The 25,906-nt window shown below is 44.1% G+C and overlaps 2 protein-coding genes across 2 annotated transcripts in view; one reads left to right on the plus strand and one right to left on the minus strand.

Moving 5' to 3' along the window:
• The window catches only part of LOC120058233 (protein TANC1-like), a 279,176-nt gene extending 276,079 nt beyond the window's left edge, over positions 1–3,097 (plus strand). Inside the window, exon 26 of the mRNA XM_039006740.1 lies at positions 116–3,097. Coding sequence (XP_038862668.1) covers positions 116–1,790 — 1,675 coding nt within the window. The 3' untranslated portion in view covers positions 1,791–3,097. The remainder of the gene's footprint in view (positions 1–115) is intronic.
• A 274-nt stretch (positions 3,098–3,371) lies between these two features.
• On the minus strand, positions 3,372–25,906 carry LOC120057758 (WD repeat, SAM and U-box domain-containing protein 1-like). Its single transcript, XM_039006232.1, has 11 exons — positions 25,495–25,906; positions 23,607–23,794; positions 21,167–21,253; positions 18,813–18,906; positions 18,105–18,138; positions 17,893–17,933; positions 17,688–17,794; positions 16,889–16,968; positions 15,455–15,731; positions 5,882–6,016; positions 3,372–3,971 (listed from the first exon to the last, which is right to left on the minus strand). The coding sequence occupies exons 1-11, from the start codon at positions 25,890–25,892 to the stop codon at positions 3,820–3,822; spliced, it is 1,593 nt and encodes a 530-aa protein (XP_038862160.1). The 5' UTR covers positions 25,893–25,906; the 3' UTR covers positions 3,372–3,819.

The raw sequence follows: 25,906 nt of genomic DNA on the forward strand, positions 1-25,906 counted from the left end.
TTAGGGGACCATTGTTAGCGTGAATTGTGAGAATATGGTTCAGCTTCTTTTTTTTTTTCGTCTCGCTTCTCAAATATCCCCCTAACTTGCTTTGTCTATCTCCATCCCACCACAGGCAGTTCACGGCAGCCATGGCTGACCTGCACGAAGCAGCCAGGCTGTGTCCCAACAACCGGGAAATCCGGCGGCTGCTGGCCCGTGTAGAGGAGGAGTGTAAGCAGATGCAGCGCTGCACCACCCAGGGCAAACCGCAGGGGGCCACGTCCTCGTCAAACCAGGCCCCGGCCAACCACGACTCTGAACACAAACACGAGGAAGGGGAAGAGGAGGAGGTGTCGGGGCATAGCATGGCCGTCAGAGGTCTGGATGGACAGAACACTCTGGGGATGAATGACGTAGAAGGGGAGGGAACTTTTCAGTCTCAACACTCAGACAGGAGAGGAGAGAGAGTTGAGCCCTGGACACAGAACATCTACTCCATCAATAGAACTGTGCCTGACACCCTCAGCCTCACCACCCAGCAGCAGAGTACCAGGCCTGACTCTCCCCCCTCCGGCCCCTCAGGCCCTGGCAGGCTGAGTCACCACCACTACCCTCCCCGGGAGCCCAGAGAGCCCACCAAGCAGGCCCAAATAGTCAAAACCAACCAGCACATGAGCTCCCTGCAGGCAGGAGGCCGCTCCTCGGGGGCCAAGTCCCAGTACGCCCCCTCCAGCCCCCTGCCCAGCCGACACATGTCCAGCATGCTGAAGCCAGGGGGTCTGGGCATAGACATCAGCCCTCTACCGCCCCCTCCTGACGAGCCCGTCTACGGGGAGCAACGCCTGTCCATGGCTCCTGCCTCCCAGAACATGGCTATGGGCCACCACTGCGAAAGGGACAGCGAATCCCTGCACTCTGCCCAGGCCTCCTACTCCTCCCAGGACCGTCTGTCTGCTCACTCGGTGTCCTCCCTGGACGCTCTGACCTCAGGGTCTCCCCAGGACCCCCTCAATGCTGCAGGGCCAGGCCAGGAGCGGCGGAAGGAGTGTGGGGGTAACGGGGTCTCCCAGGGGGGAGACGGCAACATCAGGGTGTCCAGCTCCACCAGCTCCCTGGCCTCCAGCAGTAGTCTGTCGGAGAGCAGCAAGCTGCAGGGCCCTGACGTACGCACCAAGACCACCACAGACAAGGCCAAGCAGGGCCAGGGAGGCACAAGCGAGTGGAAACCCAGGCCCTTCATGGGCATCATGGACAAGAAGGCACGCTTTCTTCAGCAGCAGCAGCAAATGCAGCGGGAACTACTGCAGCAGGAACAACTGCAGCGAGAACAACTGCAGCGAGAACAACTGCAGCGGCAACAACTGCAGCGGCAACAACTGCAGCAGCAACAACACCAAGGGCTCCAGAACCACCCAGGCCTACAGCCCACCACCGGAGCCCTCTGCAGCTGGCAGAGTCACTCCTCTGAGGGATTAGTGTCCCACACCATGTCTGCCATGGGCCTCCAGGCAGCAGGGGTGAACTGTGAGCTACCTTATGCCAAAATAGGGAGCACTTACCACGAGCAGCTCAAAGCTCCATCTCAGGGTGCTATGGGGAGCCTGCAGAATGGAATGTACTCAAAGGAATTTGCAGAGAAGTTGTGCCAAGCATCCACCTGTTACAAGGAATCCAAGCCAGCTCTGGCAATGCCGTCGCACACGTTTGTGGACAGTAAGCCCAAGCAGCCAAGCTTAGTCCGAGAGAATCCCGCCATTCACGTAGCTTCAATGAAACCAAAGCGATCATTCATAGAGTCAAATGTGTAGGAATATTTATCTCCCCTCAACACAGACACGTGCGTGCATACACAAACAACGAGATACACACGCTGGCACGCACATACAGACAACATGCACATTGCACACACTCAACACACCCACAAACACTTTACACACACACCTTTGCAAAAATTCTAAGTGGAGAGTTTTTTATGGGCTGGTAAAAACTTAAACAATGTAAGTCAAAACTTTGAAAGAAGTACGCAAACTATGTTTGTTCCCCCTGTGAATATCTGCCACATGGAGCGTTTTGATTGAAGCAGTAACAGATGTATTTCTTTCCTACTATCGCGTACAGCTGTTTGCTTCTGTTACAGGATGACATGTTCCCTCTCATTCAGCAAAGCTGGAGACATTGCAGTGACAGCACTTTACGCATTTACATAGGCCTTTAAGTAAAGTGCTTATACAACATATTATATTACAGTATAATGGTATTACTGAATTGTTCAGTGTTAAGTACAAGTCAATAATTGCATCCAAAATGGCACCCTATTCGCCATATACTGTAGTGCACTACTTTTGGTCAACCCTGGTCAAAAGTAGTGCACTATATAGGGAATAGGGTGCCATTCTGGACATATCCAATGGGATTTGAACTGTGTTCATTATGTCAATGGTGCTGATGGCAGAATTACGGAGCTATTTAGAAGAGCTGTAAGGATATGTTTAAGATGGGCATTCCTGTGTTCTAAGGATGTTGTAGATCCTCACATTGTGTATATATAAATATGTATTTTTCCTTCTTTTGAGTGAAGATCAATGTCAGTGTATTGACTTGTTCAAATTATCTGTATTTTGGAGGTTTATTTTATGCACAATTTGGTTCCAACTGTGTTCAAGGTTCTGATGTATTTGTTTATATGTTTGTACATTCTATAAATTGCCCGATAACGTTAACTAAATCCTCTCTGTATCTGCTTGTCGTTGCTGTCACGTTCATTTATTTACAGCGTCTATAGCTTGATTCATTGTAAAAAAATATATATTTTATATAGTTATTTTTGCACAGCTACTAAGACATTTTACGATTTCAATAATAAGCTCTGTCAAAGTAATATTGGTTTAAGTGCATGCCACAATTTCAATTTATAATAAAGAGTTAAAAAAAAAAAAAATCTATAAACAAAAGGTTTGGGGGAACGTGGTGCCATCGATAATATTTTAATATGTATGTATGTTGAAATGGTTGCCATGTTTCCAGTATTGTGAGCTGTGTTACCCATAATCACATACTGTAATATAACATTACTGCCATTCCCAACATAGGGAAATAAAATCCCACTGAGAAAACACTCAGGCCTGCTGGCTGTCATTGTAGCAGGGAACAGACGAGGCACAGTTCAACATAGCTCTGGTCCAGGGCGGTAGTGCCTGTTTGAATGCACACTAAACATCCTGGACCAGAGCAAAGTTACACAATACATTTTAGAACCACATGTTTATACTGCATATACAGTATAAACGTCGACTTCAGTTTAGTTTATTCCAACAAAATCCTATTGCACAAATTATGTAAAGATCTAGTCATTTACAAGGCACACACAGGCAAAAGACATATCATTCATTCATGAATGTTTAATCAAAAGTATGTAATAGACTGTGCAGACTGTGCAGTGAACTGATTGTCAGTAATCACAAACACAATCATGGTACATGATTTCTATTTCACTGGATGTATGTCTTTGAAACAATTCCTTTAAAATCACACACAGACAAAGTTCTAAGGATCATTTAGTTGCTAATGGTAGCCTGTAGTACCTGGTTAGCCTTCAACTTGAGGTTCTCCATGAGAGGGTGCAGCACTGAGCTAGCCTGCACCGTCACTTCCTAGAGTAGCTCAAACTGCGCATGCAATGTTTCCAAGAACTCCATGTAGCAAGATGGCGACATGCTGAAATGACACTTCCTGATCATCAAATGTGCCACTGAGTATTCTCATAGGAAACAATTGGGTGACCTAATTTTACAGTCTGCTTCAGAGTAAGGCATTACTGATTACTCGTACACCAATCCATCACTGAGTGGCAGTCCAACGGCCAATAGCGGTCTTCAGGCTTCTGTTGGGCATGACCAGAGTGGTTGGTAAAGGTAAGTTGGTCATGGGACTGGAGCGGTTCTTAGCGCTGATCCAACTCTCAATGGCCTCTCTCTCATAGGAATATCCATCTGTTGATTTCAGACACATTTTATACATCAGACATTGACATAATTACTTTTATAGGCTACGTACAGTATAACGTGAGTTGGAGCAGGAAACAGTGCAGATTTCAATTTTTTTTAACAATAACAAATGGGCTACGTTAGCATTGACGAACAAGGACATGTATACAGTGCAGTTGGAAAGTATTCAGACCCCCTTACTTTTTCCACATTTTGTTACGTTACAGCCTTATTCTAAAATGGATTAAATCTTTTTTTTCTTAGTCTAAACACAATACCTCATAATGACAAAGCGAAAACAGTTTTTTTGTAAATGTTCGCAAATGTATTAAAAATAAAAAACAAAGACCTTATTTACATAAGTATTCAGACCCTTTGCTATGAGACTCGATATTGAGCTCAGGTGCATCCTGTTTCCATTGATCATCCTTGATGTTTCTACAACTTGAATGGAGTCCACCGGTGGTAAATTCAGTTGATTGGACATGATTTGGAAAGGCACACACCTGTCTAGATAAAAGGTTCCACAGTTGACAGTGCATGTCAGAGCAAAAACCAAGCCATGAGGTCAAAGAAATTGTCCATAGAGCTCCGAGACAGGATTGTGTTGAGGCACAGATATGGAGAAAGGTACCAAAATATTTCTGCAGCATTGAAGGTCCCCTAGAACACAGTGGCCTCCATTATTCTTACAAGTTCGGAACCACCAAGACTCTTCCTAGAGCTGGCCAAACTGAGCAATCGGGGGAGAAGGGCCATGGTCAGGGAGGTGACCAAGAACCCGATGGTCACTGACCGAGCTCCAGAGTTCCTCTGTGGCAATGGAAGAAACTTCCAGAAGGACAACCATCTCTTCAACACTCGACCAATCAGGCCTTTATGGTAGAGGGGCCAACTGGAAGCCACTCCTCAGTAAAAGACACATGACAGCCTGCTTGGACTTTACCAAAAGGCACCTAAAGTACGCTGACCATGAAAAACAATTTCCCTGGTCTGATGAAACCAAGATTGAACTCTTGGGCCTGAATGCCAAGCATCGCGTCTGGAGGAAGCCTGGCACCATCCCTACCATGACGTATGGTGGTGGCAGCATCATACTGGGGATGTTTTTCAGCGGCGGGGACTGGGAGACTAGTCAGGATCGAGAGAAAGATGAACGAAGCAAAGTAGAGAGAGATCCTTGATGAAACCTGCTCCAGAGTGCTCAGGATCTCAGACTGGGGCAAAGATTCACCTTCCAACAGAACAATGACCCAAAGCACACAGCCAAGACAACACAGGAGTGGCTTCGGGACAAGTCTCTAAATGTCCTTGAGTGGCCCAGCCAGAGCCCGGACTTGAACCCGATTGAACATCTCTGTAAAGACCTGAAAATAGCTGTGCAGCAACGTGCCCCATCCAACCTGACAGAGCTTGAGAGGATCTGCAGAGAAGAATGTGAGAAACTCCCCAAATACAGGTGTGCCAAAGTTTGTAGCGTCATACCCAAGAAGACTCGAGGCTGTAATTGCTGCCAAAGGTGCTTCAACAAAGTACTGAGTACAAGGTATGAATACTTATGTAAATCTGATATTACATTTTTCTTTTTAAACACATTTGCAAAAATGTCTAAAAACCTGTTTTTGCTTTGTCATTATGGGGCATTGTGTGTAGATGGAGGAGGGCCATTTTTTAGAATAAGGCTGTAACATAACAAAATGTGGAAAAAGTGAAGTGGTCTGAATATTTTCTGAATGCACTGTATGGTTGCGTTTAGACCGGCAACCCAATTTGGATATTTTTTCCACTAATTAGTCTTGACAAATCTCAGATCTTTTCAAGTAAGATTTTTCAGAGCTGATCGGATTGGTCAAAAGACCAATTAATGAAAAAATACGCAGCTTATGTGAGAGATGTTTTTATGCCCTCTCCCTCACCTGCAGCAATGACAGGGTCCTTCATCACCTCTCTGGTGATTGGACAGAGGAACTCATCTGGGGCGTCTAGTCCGGTCAACTCTGCCTTCAGAGCTTCCACCTTCCTCAGGACTTTACCACGGAGACCCACCGACTCTAGCAAAACAATGGCAACATACAAAACTATACTGGACAAACATATAAAACGCAACACGTAAAGTGTTGGTCCCATGTTTCAAGAGCTGAAATCAAAGAACCCAGAAATGTTCCATAATGCACAAAAAAGCTTATTTCTCTTAAATGTTGTACACAAATTTGTGCATTATGGAACATTTCTGGGTTCTTTGATAATCCATCCACCTGACAGGTGTGGCATATCAACAAGCAGATTAAACAGCATGATCATTACACAGGTGCACCTTGTGCTGGGAGCATGCAATTGTTAAATAAAGGTTAAATAAAAATGTAAATACACAGGTGCAGCTTGTGCTGGGGACAAAAGGCCACTCTACAATGTGCCGTTTTGTCCCACAACACAATGCCACAGATGTGTCAAGTTGAGGGAGCGTGCAATTGGCATGCTGACTGCAGGAATGTCCACCACAGCTGTTGCCAGAGAATTGAATGTTAATTTCTCTCCCATAAGTGTAACCACGCCAGCCCAGGACCTCCACATCCGGCTTCTTCACCTGCAGGACTGTTTGAGACCAGCCACCCGGACAGCTGATGAAACTGAAGAAGAGTATTTCTGCCTGTAATAAAGCCCTTTTGTGAGTGAAAACTCATTCTGATTGTCTGGGCCTGTATAGATAAGTCATATTTATGGTTATTTGTGGTAGTAGTACATGTCCCAAGAAATTAACACAGCATGTGTGTGGACATTGGTGAAGGGTAAAGCCAAGCTGAGGAACTGCCAGTGTCAGTGCTTCCATAAACAAGCCCTCATTATCTGTGCTAGGAAACCCAATTTCACAGGAATGACAGCATCTACTGTTCAATAAAATGTGCAATCCTTTCTTCTGGTTTACCCCGATAAGAGACAGATGCATAAATCTGACTGGGATTCTCCTTCACCCATCTTCACAGAAACAAAGGGTAATACTGATGATTCAAAGCCTGTAGACGGTTTTAAAGCTCTGCTTTTCAAAAGCAGCAGGCAACTGAACGTTATTCCTGAGGATCGGTGTTGGAACTTGGAATGTTCCACAGGAAGAGAGATGGTTGCCAGGAAGATGTCCGCTATCACTTGGGGCACAGCAAAGCAACCGCTGCTCGGCAGAATTGTAACTCCTAAAGCCTACAGTTACCCAATGGAATAGGTTTGAATAGTGCATCTCCAGGGCCAGAGAATTGTGGTTCTCCGGTGGGTGCCAGTATGTCGACAGCAGGTACCAGTAGGCCACCTTTATTAGAGCAGCACGCCACCTTTCTGGCATGGTGAAACAGAGTCCCAGACACAATGACATCCGCCTCCTGCCCTTGGCTGCATTGTAGATGATTCAGTTAGGGCCTCTGTGGAGCAGAACTGAGCTGCAGTCTGAAAACGGCCTCATTGTCAGGCAGTTCGACAGGGTCCGGGATGTATACCAAAGAATGATCATCTCCCCAATCAGACGGTTTAGACTAGATGGTATACAGCTAGGGTTAGGGTTAGCTAAATTTCTCCCTGATGCGACCTGAACATACAACTTTTTTACCGTAACTTCACACCATCTAGCAGCAACCCAATCAGACCTCTTCCTGTGGAAGACCTTGCTCCTACATATGGAATGCTCTGTTTGTTAATCAGGGTTCTGCCATTGCCTAGTGATTTGGTGCTCAAGGGAAACAGATCCAAACACACACACACACACACGTGCGCTTAGGCTAGGAACTGACAGAAAACTGTATTGGTGGCGTGAAAGACAGAAACCCCACCACCTGCCACATATCAGTGAGATTATGGCACTAGGTCATGATGACTTTAGTGTCTCGGTAGAGTTAATTAGCCAGCACCTGCAATCAGGGGCCCCATGAGACTGTGGGGAGTAAACTCAACCAATGTGATTGGAGGAAACTCAGTGCAGATGCAGCACTATAGATAGATCGGGCAGTGCAATCACAAAAGGTCAAATCCCAGTGGGGAAAAGTGCTCAATCAAAATGTGAACGTCCAATCAGACTTGCTGAACCCATTAGTCATACAATTAACTAATGTGGATAAGGGAATTGCTCAACTCTAAGCAATATTTACAGTATCTTTCTTTGTGACTGCATTGCAGCAAATGAGGTGACATTCATGATTGCTTGCAAAATACACTTTGTAACTTACCCTCACAGTTTGCATATTGACAATCACAGGACCAAGACTACATTGGGATACATTGACAAACCACCATAAACCTGTAATGCAGCGGACTGATGTTTGCTGTAGATGGGAGTTGTAGTACCAGAAGAGCTAGTCCCTAGAAATAACACATGTCCTACTGTGATGCACTGAGGTGCTGTTCTCTCTCTGTGGGTGTGATACAGAATTCTCCCTAAACCCCTACAGCAGGGATCATCAACTAGGTTGTAGCCGCGGGACAATTTGTGTCTTGAGCGTATGGTCAGGGGGCCGGAACATAATTACAAATCATTTGGAGACTTCATATTGACCGCAAGAAGCCAAAACAGATATATTTTACCAAAAAAAGTATCATTTCAAACCTTGCTTATATTTCTATACAATTACATATACAGTATCTTTCTATTATGCGTGGGAATACTTTGGAACAGATTTCCAAAATTAAAATCACTTGGTGTTTTTACAGTCTTTTATGTCCAACAATAAAATAGATAAAGTTTTTGGGAAGGGTTCTGCCAGTTTGAGAACCCTCCTCCACAGAGATGTGGTGAAGAATCTCATTTATTTCACTGTCTCCACAAACAGCATCTTCAGGAAATCCTAAAGTAGGTTAGTGTGGACAGCAGAAAGGAAAGGGGATTCATAGCAATGTATTGCTTCCTCAGTAATGATTCATTGGTAATGATTAATACGGATTCAGAAAACTATAGTCTTTATGGCACTATCTATTTCAATCATATCACAGTGAAGACACAGAGTAAACATATCATATTCTCTCTAACATTGATGGTTGAGGTGCCATAGAAAATGCCATAGAAAATGTAAGACACTAGGTCCTGTCCAAACTATTTTAACATCTAAGGTCATCTGATGGCTGATGGGAAATTGTCTGAAGCAAATTATATAAGCAAGTAATATCCAATGGGACATTTTAGAAGTAGTAATGTCACAGCTTGGCAGCCCCAAAGCAGATTACAATTTGATTTTGGGAGCATTGTGGGAATATTAGAAGACAGATAAAAGCCTCTGTGGCATGTATTCCATTCCAACAGAATTGCACAATCCAGAATAATCCTATGTATCTACTCCTGGGTCCCTTCATTACTAATGAGGAATGGAGATGCCAGGTCACAGGTCAGACACAGGGGCGACGCATGGGGGGGCGACGCATATTTTATTTACAATGTACTAATAAAACTAAACGGTTTCTTTTTCACACCCTCTATTTACCTGGTCCTGCCCCCAAACCAGGTGTGAACGGTACTTGCTAGCAGTGAATTGCGAGTGAGGAGTGAGCATCATGTCTCAGCTTCCTAAAGAAAAATCTGCTTTACAAAAACGAAAAGAAAGAAAAAACAGGAGAGAAAAGAAAGGGCGACACTCTGTCACCCAATTTTTCACAAAGAAAGGTGGGTGTAGTCTGACTGGTGAAAATTAACCTGTTAGCTTAGTACATAGTGAAATAGGCTACTTTTGCTCCCTTAACATTAGTTACATAATATCTTCACAGAAAATTCTGAGTGTTTACATTTCACTCCTCTTCTAGCTGACATTTAATCAACACAGGCAAAGGTTTAGCAAGATATTCATACTAAATCAGTTGTCCCTGCCCCTGCCTGGTGCCAGGCCCAACAGATGCAGCTTCAGGCTCAGCAGCCCTGTCTCCCCATACCCATACCCCTGAACCAGCCCTACTCCCAACTGAAAAAGGAGGTGAGCAGCATTGTGTTGAATGACATGTCAGTTGGCATAGTCGGTGGGAATTAATTTTTTTATTATTATGAAAAAAATGAAATGATTCAACCCTTTTCAATTATAAGAATTCAAACACTAATTATTTTTCCACATAATGATCATTATATGAAACAAAAACAGCCTATAGTCTGTATTGGATGCTGAACAGTTTGAAGCATTGAGTGACTCAGTCTGTATAAGTGACAGCCAATGTTAAAATAATACCTTCAAATCATATGGCCAAGGAAAATCTCCATGGCTTTGATGCAGACATAAATATGGTAGTTTACTGACATCTAATGGTGGTGATACGCAACTGGAGGAAATTTGGGTCAATATTCTGCAGTTTTCAGTGCGGTTAAAAAAAATTCCGTGGTGCATGCAGTTAATTTAAGTCAACAAAGTCACTGAAATAGCAACTGAAATTTTGGTTATGATGTTATTACAAATGGTATTATATTATAGGATATACTATCATATGCGTCAAGCACACTCTACAGGGCCAAGACCCTCTTCAAGTGATACAGTTTTGTCAGGGAGGAGTGTGGAAGTGGAGGAAGAGGTGAAAGACAGTGCCAGCAGTACCAATGACCCATCTGCTAGCCACGGCCCGCTAGCGTTCTGAACGCCGTGCCTTCCGCTCGCCTAGCATAGTAGCGACTACCGAACAGCTCCCTGACTCACATATTGCTGCTCATTGGACCCTATGATCACTCGGCTACACATGCCTCTCTCTAATGTCAATATGCCTTGTCTTCTGCTGTTCCGGTTAGTTATTATTGCTGTATTTCACTGTAGAGCCCCTAGTCCAGCTCAACATGCCTTAGATAGCTCTTTTGTCACACACCCCTCACCTGGCTTAACTGGTGTCTCCAGAGATGCAAGCTCTATCATCGTCGATCAATGCCTAGGTTTACCCCCACTGTACTCACATCCTACCATACCCTTGTCTGTACATTATGCCCTGAATCTATTCTACCACACCCAGAAATCTGCTCCTTTTATTCTCTGTTCCCAACGCACTAGACGACCAGTTCTTATAGCCTTCAGCCGTACCCTTATCCTACTCCTCCTCTGGTGATGTAGAGGTTAACCCAGGCCCTGTAGCCCCCAGCTTTACACCTACACCCTAGGCGCTCTCATTTGTTAACTTCTGTAATCCTAAAAGCCTTGGTTTCATGCATGTTAACTTCAGAAGCCTCCTCCCTAAATTTGTTATATTTACTGCTTTAGCACACTCCGCCAACCCTGATGTCCTAGTCGTGAATCCTGTCTTAGGAAGGCCACCAAAAATTCAGAAATTCCATCCCCAACTACAACATTTTACGTCAAGATAGAACTGCCAAAGGGGGCAGAGTTGCAATCTACTGCAGAGACAGCCTGCAGAGTTCTGTCATGCTATCCAGGTCTGTGCCCAAACAGTTCGAGCTTCTACTTTTAAAAATCCACCTTTCCATAAATAAGTCTCTCACTGTTGCCGCTTGTTATAGACCCCCCTCAGCCCCCAGCTGTGCCCTGGACACCATGTGAATTGATTGCCCCCCCCCATCTATCTTCAGAGTTCGTACTGTTAGGTGACCTAACCTGGTATATGCTTAGCACCCCGGCCGTCCTACAATCTAAGCTAGATGCCCTCAATCTCATACAAATTATCAAGGAACCTACCAGGTACAACCCTAAATCTGTAAACATGGGCACCCTCATAGATATCATCCTGACCAACCTGCCCTCTAAATACACCTCCGCTGTTTTCAACTAGGATCTCAGCGATCACTGCCTCATTGCCTGCGTCCGTAATGGGTCCGCGGGCAAACGACCACCCCTCATCACTGTCAAACGCTCCCTAAAAGACTTCAGCGAGCAGGCCTTTCTAATCGACCTGGCCCGGGTATCCTGGAAGGATACTGACCTCATCCCGTCAGTAGAGGATGCCTGGTTGTTCTTTAAAAATGCTTTCCTCACCATCTTAAATAAGCATGCCCCATTCAAAAAAATGTAGAACTAACAGATATAGCCCTTGGTTCACTCCAGACTTGACTGCTCTTGACCAGCACAAAAACATCCTGTGGCGTACTGCATTAGCATCGAATAGCCCCCGCGATATGCAACTTTTCAGGGAAGTCTGGAACCAATATACACAGTTAGTTAGGAAAGCTAAGGCTAGCTTTTTCAAACAGAAATATGCATCCTGTAGCACTAATTCCAAAAGGTTTTGGGACACCGTAAAGTCCATGGAGAATAAGAGCACTTCCTCCCAGCAGTCCACTGCACTGAGGCTAGGAAACACTGTCACCACCGATAAATCTACAATAATCGAGAATTTCAATAAGCATTTTTCTACGGCTGGCCGTGCTTTCCACCTGGCTACCCCTACCCCAGCCAACAGCTATGCACCCCCCGCAGCAACTTGCCCAAGCCCCCCCCCCCCACTTCTCCTTCCGCCAAATCCAGATAGCTGATGTTCTGAAAGAGCTGCAAAATCTGGATCCCTACAAATCAGCTGGGCTAGACAATCTGGACGCTCTCTTTCTAAAATTATCTGCGGAAATTGTTGCAACGCCTGTTCAACCTCTCTTTCGTATCGTCTGAGATCCCTAAAGATTGGAAAGCTGCCGCAGTCATCACCCTCTTCAAAGGGGGAGACACTCCAGACCCAAACTGTTATAGACCTATATCCATTCTGCCCTGCTTTTCTAAAGTCTTCGAAAGCCAAGTTAACAAACAGATCACCGACCATTTCGAATCCCACCATACCGTCTCCACTATGCAATCTGGTTTCCGAGCTGGTCATGGGTGCACCTCAGCCACACTCTAGGTCCTAAACGATATCATAACCGCCATACATAAAAGACAGTACTGTGCAGCCGTTTTCATGGGGGTGCCACAGGGTTCATTTCTCGGGCCGACTCTTTTCTCTGTATATATCAATGATGTCGCTCTTGCTGCTGGTGATTCTCTGATCCACCTCTACGCAGACGACACCATTCTGTATACATCTGGCCCTTCCTTGGACATTGTGTTAACTAACCTCCAAACAAACTTCAATGCCATACAACACTCCTTCCGTGGCCTCCAACTGCTCTTAAATGCTAGCAAAAATAAATGCATGCTCCACAACGGATTGCACAACGGATTACCCGCCCGCCCGCCTAGCATCACTACTCTGGACGGTTCTGACTTAGAATATGTGGACAACTACAAATACCTAGGTGTCTGGTTAGACTGTAAACTCTCCTTCCAGACTCACATTAAGCAGCTCCAATCCAAAATGAAATCTAGAACCGGCTCCCTATTTCGCAACAAAGCCTCCTTCACTCATGCTGCCATACATACCCTCGTAAAACTGACTATCCTACCGATCGTTGACTTCGGCGATGTCATTTACAAAATATCCTCCAACACTCTACTCAGCAAAATGGATGTAGTCTATCACAGTGCCATCCGTTTTGTCACCAAAGCCCCATATACTACCCACCACTGCGACCTGTATGCTCTTGTTGGCTGGCCCTCGCTACATATTCGTCGCCAAACCCACTGGGTAAACAGTCATCTATAAGTCTTTGCTTGGTAAAGCCCAGCCTTATCTCAGCTCACTGGTCACCATAGCAACACCCACCCGTAGCACGCGCTCCAGCAGGTATATTTCACTGGTCATCCCCAAAGCCAACTCGTCCTTTTGCCGCCTTTCCTTCCAGTTCTCTGCTGCCAATGACTGGAACGAATTGCAAAAGCTGGACACTGGACACTGAAGCTGGACACTTATATCTCCCTCTCTAACTTTAACCATCAGCTGTCAGAGCAGCTTACTGATCACTGTACCTGTACACAGCCCATCTGTAAATAGCACACCCAACTACCTCATCCCCATATTGTTTTTGTTTTTTTCCCTTTTGCACCCCAGTATCTCTACTTGCACATCATCATCTGCACATCTATCACTCCAGTATTAATGCTAAATTGTAATTATTTCGCCACTATGGCCTATTTATTTGCCTTACCTCCCTAATCTTACTACATTTGCACACACTGACATAGATTTTTCTATTGTGTTATTGTCTGTAGGTTTGCTTATCCCATGTGTAACTCTGTTGTTGTTTGTGTTGCACTGCTTTGCTTTATCTTGGCCAGTTCGCAGTTGTAAATGGGAACTTGTTCTCAACTGGCCTACCTGGTTAAATAAAGGTGAAATAAAAAAAATAAAAAATGAAATGCAGATGATGAGGATGGAGCAAATGAGAGAAGGTGCACAGAAAGAGACAAAGTAAGGATGTTGAAAAACAAGCTGATCAGTGACTTTGCTAGCAAGAAGGCTCGCTCTTGGCGAGTAAGGGCCAGTGATAACTGTTAAATGGCATGGCTATGGATATTGGATCACTACACACGATGCCCACAGGCATGATAACGTTAATTTATTAGGTTAATGTATATTTAAGTTTTATTTAAGTTATTCATTCATGTTAAGAGAACTTTCCATTCAAGAATTGTATCATTAAAATTACATTTAGACTGTAAAATATGGCCTTTAGCACATTTCTTATAGAGGGTATCAGTCTTGCATCAAATAGTGAATTCCACTGTATGCAGAATGTTGCATGCATGTCTGCACAGTGTTGTATTTTCACAGCTCACTGTCAGTAAATATCGTACAGTAAATATACTGAGACTACAAGATAGACTACAAGAGAGTTGCAAGCCTGCAAAGGTAGTTATTTAAAGCTTTGAATGGGTCGATTGGGTTCTGGATGTGTGTGGTTACAGCAATTGCGCAGGGTTGGTGTGGCCTGTGGTGGTGGGGCCCAATGTGATATATTTTCATGGGGCCCAAAACCCCTGGCGGCGCCCCTGGTTAGACATGCCTTAAATCTTTGTGTTGTAAGTAGGGTGGCAAAAGGGATTTACAGAAATCATAGTTGGAGGATTCTGGATGTCCTGATTCCGGGAATCTTCCAACCCGCAGTGTTTCCCCGCTGCACCGCTGTTAAATTGTTGCCGCCACACCCACATTTTTCACTAAATTAATCTGGATGGAAAAACGCTTTCAGTGGAAATTTAAATGACTAAAAGCAGTCAGAAAGTTTGGAGAAAATATAATTTACCTATATATGTAAAAAAAAATAAAAAAAAAAATAGATATATTCTTTGAGAACTACAAATCACCAAAATAAAAGCTAAAATGATTAAATCAATAAATAAAATGAATTTAGGAGTATTTTTGGCATGGCTGGATTACCGACCGAGCACATGCTTAGGATCCCTGATTAGGGCCCCCATTGATTTGGTTATAATGTTTGAGCATAAGAATACAGAATTAGCCATTGCAAAATGTGTAGAATTACAGGAAATTAGCTTTCACGCTGCAACATTTCCTGTCAGCTCTTCTCAAACTCCTTCTATAAAAAAAAGTATCCCCCCCATACACCACCTTTGCAAAAAAAATTATAGGAGAAACACTGAACCCGGGTTTCTGGAAAATCTGGTCATTTGGGGAAAGTTACCAGAATTTTACAACCCTAGTTGTGAATTCCATGTCCTTACCAACGCTCAGCTCTGAGGCCAGGGTCTCCTTGGTCAGACAGAGCAGCTCAGGGCCGTCTATGTTGTTGGTTGTGAAGGTGGTGACCAGCTCCTCCAGACCCTCCTCACTCAGCCAGGCCAACACATCCTCCTCGGACCAGTCGCTCACCAGCAGCCTGGAGTGACCTGACAGCTTCCTTCCTGCCCCTGTGGGACACACACAAACACAGGAAGGGAGGAAGGGCCTTTCCACATGCCCCCTCCTCGAGTCCTTCACCCCCGCCCATCTCCTGCAATACTACTTATCAGATCCCTACAAACGCATACCACACATCCCACACATTCCACACAAAGACCCTCCATCGGTGCTGATAGCAAATGACCAACCAGTGATTCCTAACCTGTCACCAAACGATACATCCTCTTTTTATCAACAGTGCTTTAAAATCACATTTGCATGCCCTGGGAATATTTATCAGCTCCGGAGTCTCCCTCCCCCCGACAAGGTTGTGTTTTTCTGGCCTTTGCAGGCACACTGTTCGTCAGAGGCAACCTTCACATGACATTGTGCGAGCGGCTATCATTTTTCCATGTATCGCTAAGATAAAACGCACAGTGTTGTGTGCTGCGCTTGCTAATGGCACCACGTAGGAAATGTAAAGCATGGAGTGTTTATCATTAAGCAGCTGAGTGATAACAGTGGGGACTAGTGGAGCTATTTCACATTAACGGGGCATTGTTTGCTTTTCCTCACCTCTCTTGCTCCCTTCACGTCACCCTCCATCTCTCGCTATCTGTTATCCCAGTCATTCACAATCGTTTCCTTGCCCCCTCCGGCCAAAATAACACCACCACTGACTTCCCCACTGAATTTCCCTCTCAGAAGCAAACATGTGAACGGAGGCTTAATGATGTTATGTGAAACATCAGCAACACTATCAACCAAAACGCACCAGAACAGTAAGTGTCCTCTTATCAAATCTGCCTGCACTGCACGGTAACACCTCCCCCTTCACAGTCCCACAGAGAAAGGAATCTGAGCCTGCATCCCAAATGGCACCCTACGGACCTAGTCAAAAGTAGTGCACTCTATTTGCGACTCAGGGGAAGGTCATGTCAATATCCTTGAAGCTTCTGGGAGCCTAGCTGACTGGGGGGTTAGGGAAGCTCTGCCAAGAGAGGGTTCTTTTTTTATCTGGAAAGGTTCCACTCTTGAACTGGCTCCTCATCATCATCATCTGTCACTTTACAAGTCATCATCGTTTATTTTAATGCTTCCTCCAGACATCTTATCCATTTACTGGCCCAGTATCTGGCTCCAGCTCCAGGGTGATGCTTCCCCTACGTACAGATCTAGGATCAGCTCCCCTAATCCTAACCCCATTAGTGGGGAAAATGCTAAACTAACCAAAGATCAGCATCTGTGGGCAGTATCTGGAGACATCTGCTCCTGACCGTCCCATCATGCACTGGAACGAATGATAAGACATTTTCCTGTGTGTTCTTACCTTGGCATGAGGGGTTCCTGGATTGAGCTAGAAGTCACAAGAAAACACAAGATGAATCACTTTCAAAGGAGATTGTGTACACAGAGCAAGAGAGAGAGAGAGCTTGGAATGTGCTCTGTCAACGTGCCTACTCTCAGAAGGAAACCCTCTGTTGAATACTCTAGTCTAGCTTGGCCCCCTGATGTCTGAAGACACAGCTTCATTTCTTGAGTGTTTATGTGTTTAAGACATTTCATCTGATTTCTCTCGGTCTCTCCATTGTGCCCTCTGCAAGTGTGGCACTGTGGGGCTTAGAGGTTAGACGAGGCCATTATGGATCGCGTCACCTAGGTTCAGAGCCAGTCTGCTAATGACCATTAAAGGGTCATTCCTATTCATCATATCCAGCACCACCCCAACATCAACATATGTGAAAATGGCCCGTTTCTATGTTTTGTAGTAAAAAAATATAGAAGATAAGTGTTTCCAATGACATCATGGGTGTGTATCATGTGATTTTAACCAATTGCCTACAAATTGTCTACAAATTGGTTGATGATGTCATGGAAACACATCTTCCTCTATCTTTTTTTACTTTGCTTGAGTCTGGCCCTGTCAGCACAGCAGGCACAGTACTCCTCCTCCAGCTCTCCCAGAGGAGCCTCTCCCACTGGGGCTACACTCCCTATGGAACTGGCTGTCTGGCTCACACAAAATGGCTGCTGGGCTTTGAGTGGTACATTAGAGTACAGCAGGCTACTACCTACCCTGCCCGCTATCTCTATCTGCTATCCTCCACACGTTGACCTTCTTGTCCATGGAGCCTGTAGCCATCCAGGGCAGGGTTGGAGAGAAGGCACAGGCTGTCACAAAGCTAAGAGGGGGAGGGGCACAGGAATTCAGTGTCTTTGATGCATACAATTCCAGTGAGTTATATAACGTCAGAGAGTAACAGGCAGGTCATGCTGGTACCTCTCATGCCGTTTCAAAGTGTGAAGAAGGACTCCATCGCTCTACAAAGGAAGAGATAAACAAACATTGACAAAGAAGAATGTCTGGCATTTCTCACTGTTTAGAGACTGTGATTTGTACGCGGGAAACAGTGGTGTTAGCGTGGACGGATATATCTGTTTAAAAAGCAAAACAACTTACTAAGACCACACCCAAGATTGTGTTTTACATACCGCATTGTACACGGTCACTGTTTTATCCACTGAGCTGTTGAAGAACACGTAAGAGTGATTACATTTTTTTTTCTTCCAACAGCTCATCAGTACAAGATACAAACAAACAATCACACATAAAACAATTGTATTTTCCCATTATGTGCAGAAATTAAGCAAAAACTGCTACTTCACTAAACAAACACGAGCATGAATGAGATTGAAGCCTCACCCCCAGAGCAGAATGTTGTAACAGAGTAGAGACCCCTAGTGGTCCAATAGGAAAACAGCAGTATTTAAAAGCAGCCTGATAATACCAACAGAGGCTTATTCCTACTGAATAGGGATGTATAGAATTATTTGGTCACACCTTACATTACAGTGATGCGCTATGACTGTAATTATTCCTATAAGTACCCTAGAGTAGCATTAAGGCTCTGCCAAAATGAGTGTTAGGGTAGTCCCCACTGGGTACAGACGTCAAAGCATATTCCACGTTGGTTCAACGTAATGTCATTGAAATGATGTGGAAACAACGTTGATTCAACCAGTGTGTGCCAAGTGGGTCTAGTCTAAGGCGTTCGTGCGGCTTGCGTTAGGATAGCTCTGGTCCAGGGTGTTCACGCAGCTCGCAATCCGCACAAAACGCCCTGGACCAGAGCTATGGTTAGGGTTAAGGGTCATGAGAGGATTAACATCAGAGCATACATGGAGGACGGACGGTCTTACCCTGAGACAAGCAGCTCACCATCAGAAGAGAAGGCACAGGAGAGCACAGGGGCCGACTGGCCAGTCAGAGTGTGGAGCAGCTTCATCTCACAGGCTGGGAATCAATAACACACAAAGACCTCATGTAGAGAAGACCTCGCCACCCACACCCCACTGGCTGTGTGTCACACTGACCACCCCTCTGACCATCCCTGCAATCCTTCCCTTGACCACAAACACAGTTGGATTAACAACTAACTGTCCATTTAGGATTTGGCTACACACACACACTACATTCCAATTCAGTAATGCCACATCGTGTTTGCAGGTTGACAACTGAGCACTGTGGTAAGGCTGTTGTCCTTTTTCAAATTCATCTTATCTACATGACATTTTTTCCCTGCTGGCAAGTCATTCAAAATCACTAATTGCTTCTTTTTAATGGAGCCTTTACAGGCTGAGTAAGTAGTGACGGCCATGTGGCTATTACAATTCACAGTGAATGAAGAGATACAGATAAAAAAAACATATTTCTTTATTTCTAAAACACAAAAAAAAAGAAAAACGCTACAGGACAATTAAGGAGGAAACGCATGAATAATGAATAATAACACATCGGCTACAGGAAGCAGAAGTAGAATGCCAGTTGAATTGAAAGGTTACTGACACAAAAGAGAACTGAAAAATGATGACTATAAAAATTCCACCCATGCGGCTAAGCCCATCTGCAAAAGACAATTTCCTGTGAATGTGGAACAATAACCAGGCGAGGCACAGCACCAGGGCCCGTACTTTGCAGCAGGCGGCCTATTCTGCAGCCTGTGAGAGGTACGTGTTCGCTGGTTTCATTCCCTGTGTTTCTGTGTGCTCCCTTCAGTGTCCTGTGTCTGCTGCTCGAGGACAATGGCACCACAACACATCCATGTGGAACACCACCTTGGACACACAGCTCACCCAGGAACAGCTGTTTCCACAGCAACAGAGACAGGTAAGTCACGACCTGTACTGTACTATACAAGTAGGACAGGACAAGACCATCCATCACCACCTTCCAGAGCAGGGTTGGGCAACAACAACGAAAATGTGGGACTTATGTTGCCCACCCCTGTTCCAGGCTAATACAAAGCCTGCTATCAGGCCATTCAGGACCACTCAACATCAACTGTTCAGAGGACACTGTGTGAATCAGGCCTTCATGGTCGAATTGCTGCAAAGAAACCACTACTAAAGGATACCAATAAGAAGAAGAGACTTGCTTGGGCCAAGAAACACGAGCAATGGACATTAGACCGCTGGAAATCTGGCCTTTGGTCTGATGAGTCCAAATTGGAGATTTTTGGTTCCAACCGCTGTGTCTTTGTTAAACGCAGTGTAGGTGAACGGATGATCTCACGTGTAGTTCCCACCGTGAAGCATGGAGGAGCTGGTGTGGTGGTGTGGGGTGGTGACACTGTCTGTGATTTATTCGGAATTCATGGCATGCTTAACCAGCATGGCTACCACAGCATTCTGCAGTGATACGCCATCCCATCTGGTTTGGGCTTAGTGGGACTATCATTTGTTTTTCAATAGGACAATGACCCAACACACCTCCAGGCTGTGTAAGAGCTATTTGACAAAGGAGAGTGATGGAGTGCTGCATCAGATAACCTGGCCTGCACAATCACCCGACCTCAACCCATTTGAGAAGGTTTGGGATGAGTTGGACCGCAGAGTGAAGGAAAAGCAGCCAACAAGTGCACAGCATGTGTAGGAACTCCTTCAAGACTGTTGGAAAAGCATTCCAGGTGAAGCTGGTTGAGAGAATGCCAAGAGTGTGCAAAGCTGTCATCAAGGAAAAGGGTGGCTACTTTTTTGTGTTATTTCATAGTTTTGATGTCTTCACTATTATTTTACAATGTAGAAAATAGTAAAAATAAAGAAAAACCTTTGAATGAGTAGGTGTGTCCAAACTTGACTGGTACTGTATATATACACACACATCTAGAACAGAGACCAGCATATTGGACTCTAACTAGTATGTGTTGAAAATACCGTAAACACACTTTAAACAATGTTTGGATACATTTATTAATACAAGCACAACCACGCAGGCAAGAGTACACACACACACACACACAACCTTGCTGGTCTCTTGTCAAATCTGATATGACTGAAAAACAATCTATTATTAATGAGGATTATTTTCAGCACTGATGCGGTTTGTTCTAAACACTAATGCAATTACTTTATTCAATGCAGATAATTCAAGGTTGTTGATGCTGTTCCCCATCTCTCTATCTATTCCCGTGAGAGAGAGAAAGAAGAGAGAAAGAGAGAGAAAAGAAAGAAGAGAGAGAGACAGCCTGGGGTGAATGGAGGCCAGGCCAGCTTACCTGCTGCACCATGCTGAGATACGATCCATACCTTCAGTTGACTGTCCTGTCCACAGGAGGCCAATCGAAACTCCACCGAACTGAAATCTGTGGAGCAGAGGAACAAACCCGGCACATTGGCCCTCCATCAGAATAATATGGTTAACTTGTTTACAAACCAGGCAATAACCCTCATAATAAAAACCCATCACAATAGGAGGACAAAAATGGTTGTTGCCTATCATTTGAAGTGCTGGGCAACATTGATAATACATTTCAGGCAATTTCTAGAATTCAACTCTGACAATCATAAATGGATTGCATTGATAATAGGAACTCATGTTAATGGTTGATGAAAGATTAAATAAATGTTTCACCAGTTTAATAAATGATTAGCTGAGAGCGGGTGGAACATCTAATCATAATCATCTAATCATAATTTACCTTTGATAAAGATGAGTAAAAAAGACTGTAGGAAATAAATACATTTTTTCACTCACTCATTTACACACACAATACCCTGTGATGACAAAGTAAAAAAATGTTTTTAGCAATTTTCGAAAATGTACTAAAAATGTAATATAGAAATATCTAATTTACATAAGTATTCAAACCCCTGAATCAATACAGTACATGTTGGAATTACATTAGGCAGTGATTACAGCTGTGCGTCTTTCTGGGTAAGTCTAAGAGCTTCGCAAACCTGGAAAGTACAATATTTCACAATATTCTTTAAAAAATTATTCAAGCTCAAGTTGGTTGTTGGTCATTGCTAGATAGCCATTTTCAAGTCTTGCCAAAGATTTTCAAGCCGATTTAAGTCAAAACTTTAACTAGGCCACTCAGGAACATTCAATGTTGTCTTGGTACGCAACTTGTGTATATTTGGCCTTGTATTTTAGGTTATTGTGCTGCTGCAAATGTGAATTTGTCTCCCAGTGTCTGTTGGAAAGCAGACAACCAGGATTTCCTCTAGGACTTTGCCTGTGTTTAGCTCTATTCCGTTTATTTTTATCCTAAAAAACTCCCTAGTACTTGCCGATGACAAACATACCCATAACATGATGCAGCCACCACCATGCTTGAAAATATGAGTGGACTTAGTGATGAGTTGTGTTGATTTGTCCTAAACATAATGCATTGAATTCAAGACAAAGTTAATTTTTTGCAGTTTTACTTTAGTGCCTTGTTGCAAACACGATGCATGTTTGAATATTTTGATTCTGTAAAGGCTTTTTTTCACCCTGTCATTTAGGTTAGTATTGTGGAGTAACTACAATGTTGTTGATCCATCTTCAGTTTTCTCCTCTCAGCCATTAACACCTCCAACTGATTTAAAGTTAGTTGGAGGTTGGAGACTTATATCTCCCTCAGTAACTTTAAGCGTCAGCTGTCAGAGCAGCTTACCGATCGCTGCAGCTGTACACAGCCCATCTGTAAATAGCCCATCCAACCAACTACCTACCTCATCCCGAAATTTGTTTTTGTTTTTCTGCTCTTGTTTACACCAGTATTTCTACTTGCACATCCTCATCTGCACATATATCACTCCAGTGTAAATTGCAATTACTTTGCCACTATCGGCCTATTTATTGCCTCACCTCCTTACTTCATTTGCACACACTGTATACAGATTTTTCTATTGTGTTATTGACTGTACGTTTGTTTATCCCATGTGTAACTCTGTCGTTGTTTTTGTCACACTGCTTTGCTTTATCTTGGCCAGGTCGCAGTTGTAAATGAGAACTTGTTCAACTTTTACCTGGTTGGTAAAAGGCCTCCACAATCAACCGACCTCAACCCAATTGAGATGGTTTGGGATGAGTTGGACCGCAGAGTGAAGGAAAAGCAGCCAACAAGTGCTCAGCATTTTTTATTTAACCAGGCAAGTCAGTTAAGAACACATTCATATTTACAATGACTGCCTAACTGCCAAACCCGGGCGACACTGGGCCAATTGTGCGCCGCCTTATGGGACTCCCAATCATGGCTGGATGTGATGCAGCCTGGATTCGAATTAGGTACTGCAGTGACGCCTCCTGCACTGAGATGCAGTGTCTTAGACAACTGCGCCACTCATGAGCACAGCATATGTGGGAACTCCTGTTGGAAAAGCATTCCAGGTGAAGTTGGTTGAGAAAATGCCAAGAGTGTGCAAAGCGGTCATCGAGGTAAAGGGTGGCCACTTTGAAGAATCTAAAATATATTTTGATTTGTTGAACACTTTTAGTCACTACATGATTCCATATGTGTTATTTCATAGTTTTATACAATTTAGAAAATAGTAAAAATAAAGAAAAACCCTTGAATGAGTAGGTGCTGCCAAACTTTGGACCGGTACTGTATGTGTTTTTTTTCTTACACATGATACCTCAACTGGGCACTATCCCAATTTGTTGAAGAGAACAGTGACGTAAGGAGAGGATCAGGTAATGAGGTAACTGTGCTGTGCTCATCTTACCAATGTCAAACTGGGGTGCAAAATGGCAGCAGGTCACCCCCATATCATGGGCATCCCTCTCTGCATAGAGCTGCTTCGTGTCCAGATCCCACACTTTGATATCTCCAGATGTACATCCGGTCACAAACATCTGACCACACGGAGCGAAGCAGCACGCCATCACCGTGGCCTCTGTCACGGCCTTAGATCTGCAAAGTTGAACATTGGAATATGACGTACCATTTTAAAGAGTAGGCCTATATACACTTATTAGGTTGGAGCAACGAGGACAAGCAATATAATGCTTCATTCAAGATTGGACACACCTACTCATTCAAGGGTATTTCTTTATTTTACTATTTTCTGCATTGTAGAATAATAGTGAAGACATCAAAACTATGAAATAACACATATGGAATCATGTAGTAACCAAAAAAGTGTTCAACAAATCAAAATGTAGATTATTCTAAGTAGACACCCATTGCCTTGATGGCAGCTATGCACACTCTTGGCATTTTCTCAACCAGCTTCACCTGGAATGCTTTTCCAACAGTCTTGAAGGAGTTCCCACAAATGCTGAGCACTTATTGGCTGCTTTTCCTTCATTCTGCGGTCCAACTCATCCCAAATCATCTTAATTGGGTTGAGGTTGGGTGATTGTGGAGGCCAGGTCATCTGATGCAGCACTCCATCACTCTCCTTCTTGGTCAAATAGCCCTTAAACAACCTGGAGGTGTGTTGGGTCATTGTCCTGTTGAAAAACAAATTATAGTTCCACTAAGCCCAAACCAGATGGGATGGCGTATCGCTGCAGAATGCTGTGGTACCCATGCTGGTTAATTGTGCCTTAAATTCTAAATAAACCACTGACACTGTTACCAGCAAAGCACCCCCACACCATCACACCTCCTCCACCATGCTTCACGGTGGGAACCACACATGCAGAGATCATCCGTTCACCTACTCTGCGTCTCACAAAGACACAGCTGATGGAACCAAAAATCTCCAATTTGGACTCATCAGACCAAAAGACAGATTGCCACCGGTCTAATGTCCATTGCTCGTGTTTCTTGGCCCAATCAATTCTCTTCTTTTTATTGGTGTCCTTTAGTGGTGTTTCTTTTGCAGAAATTCGACCATGAAGGCCTGACTCACGCAGTCTCCTCTGAACAGTTGATGTTGAGATGTGTCTGTTACTTGAACTCTGTGAAGCATTAATTTGGGCTGCAATCTGTGGGGCAGTTAACTCTAATAAACGTATCCTCTGCAGCAGAGGTGACGCTGGGTCTTCTTTTCCTGTGGCGGTCCTCAAGAGAGCCAGTTTCATCATATCGCTTGATGGTTTTTGCAACTGCACTTGAAGAAACTTTCAAAGTTCTTGACATTTTCCGGATTAACTGACCTTCATATCTTAAAGTAATGGACTGTCGTTTCTCTTTGCTTATTTGAGCTGATCTTGCCATAACATGGACTTGGTCTTTTACCAAATAGGGCTATCTTCAGTATACACCCCCCCCCCCCCCCCCCCCACCTTGTCACAACACAACTGATTGGCTCAAAAGCATTAAGGAAAGAAATTCCACAAATTAACAAGGCACACCTGTTCATTACAATGCATTCCAGGTGACTACCTCATGAAGGTGGTTGAGAGAATGCAAAGAGTGGGCAAAGCTTGTCATCAAGGCAAAGGGGGGCCACTGAAGAATCTCAAATATATTTTGATTTGTTGAACACTTTTTTTGGTAACTACATGATTCCATATGTGTTATTTGATAGTTTTGATGTCTTCACTATTATTCTACAATGTAGAAAATAGTAAAAGTAAAGAAAAACCTTTGAATGAGTAGGTGTTCAAACGTTTGACTGGTACAATGCAATATAGGGATTTGTCTCATGATCTATAACCTACTTGCGTAATTTCTTAGTATGTAAATCCCAAAGGGCCAAGGTTCCATCTGATGCCCCTGACAGCAGGAGAGAGGAGTCGGGAGACAGTGAGCACACCCTGACTGGGCTTCCTCCAGGATGTTCAAATTTTGTCGTTACCTCACCTGTTGCCATACTCCAAATGATAGTTAAAGCGTCTGTGGAACAGGTGAACAGGTAGGTGCCACATACACTGAAACTGCAGCAGTGAACTCCATAGCGATGGCCTGACAGAGGCGAAAACGGCAACTCCGAGAAGTCATTGGTATTATAGATGCGTATGGTCTTATCCCCGGAGCAAGTCGCCAGTAGTGTGGGGGAGAACGCGCACCAATATACTTCATCTCGATGGTCCTGGAGCGTGCAGATTAATGACACCATTTTGTCACCGTAGA

This window comes from Salvelinus namaycush, chromosome 13 (genome assembly GCF_016432855.1).
Source record: "Salvelinus namaycush isolate Seneca chromosome 13, SaNama_1.0, whole genome shotgun sequence".
NCBI classification, from domain to species: Eukaryota; Metazoa; Chordata; class Actinopteri; order Salmoniformes; family Salmonidae; genus Salvelinus; species Salvelinus namaycush.

Bases quoted from the DNA above. Each gene is read 5' to 3' on its own strand.
- LOC120057758 (XM_039006232.1), bottom strand. From the start codon at position 25,892: ATGGTGTCATTAATCTGCACGCTCCAGGACCATCGAGATGAAGTATAT. The intron at 17,934-18,104 runs GTATGTAAAACA...CTTCCTTTGTAG, and splicing joins CAGTGACCGTGTACAATGCG to AGCGATGGAGTCCTTCTTCA. The intron at 15,732-16,888 runs GTCAGGAGCAGA...TCTGATAAGTAG, and splicing joins TTCCAGTGCATGATGGGACG to TATTGCAGGAGATGGGCGGG.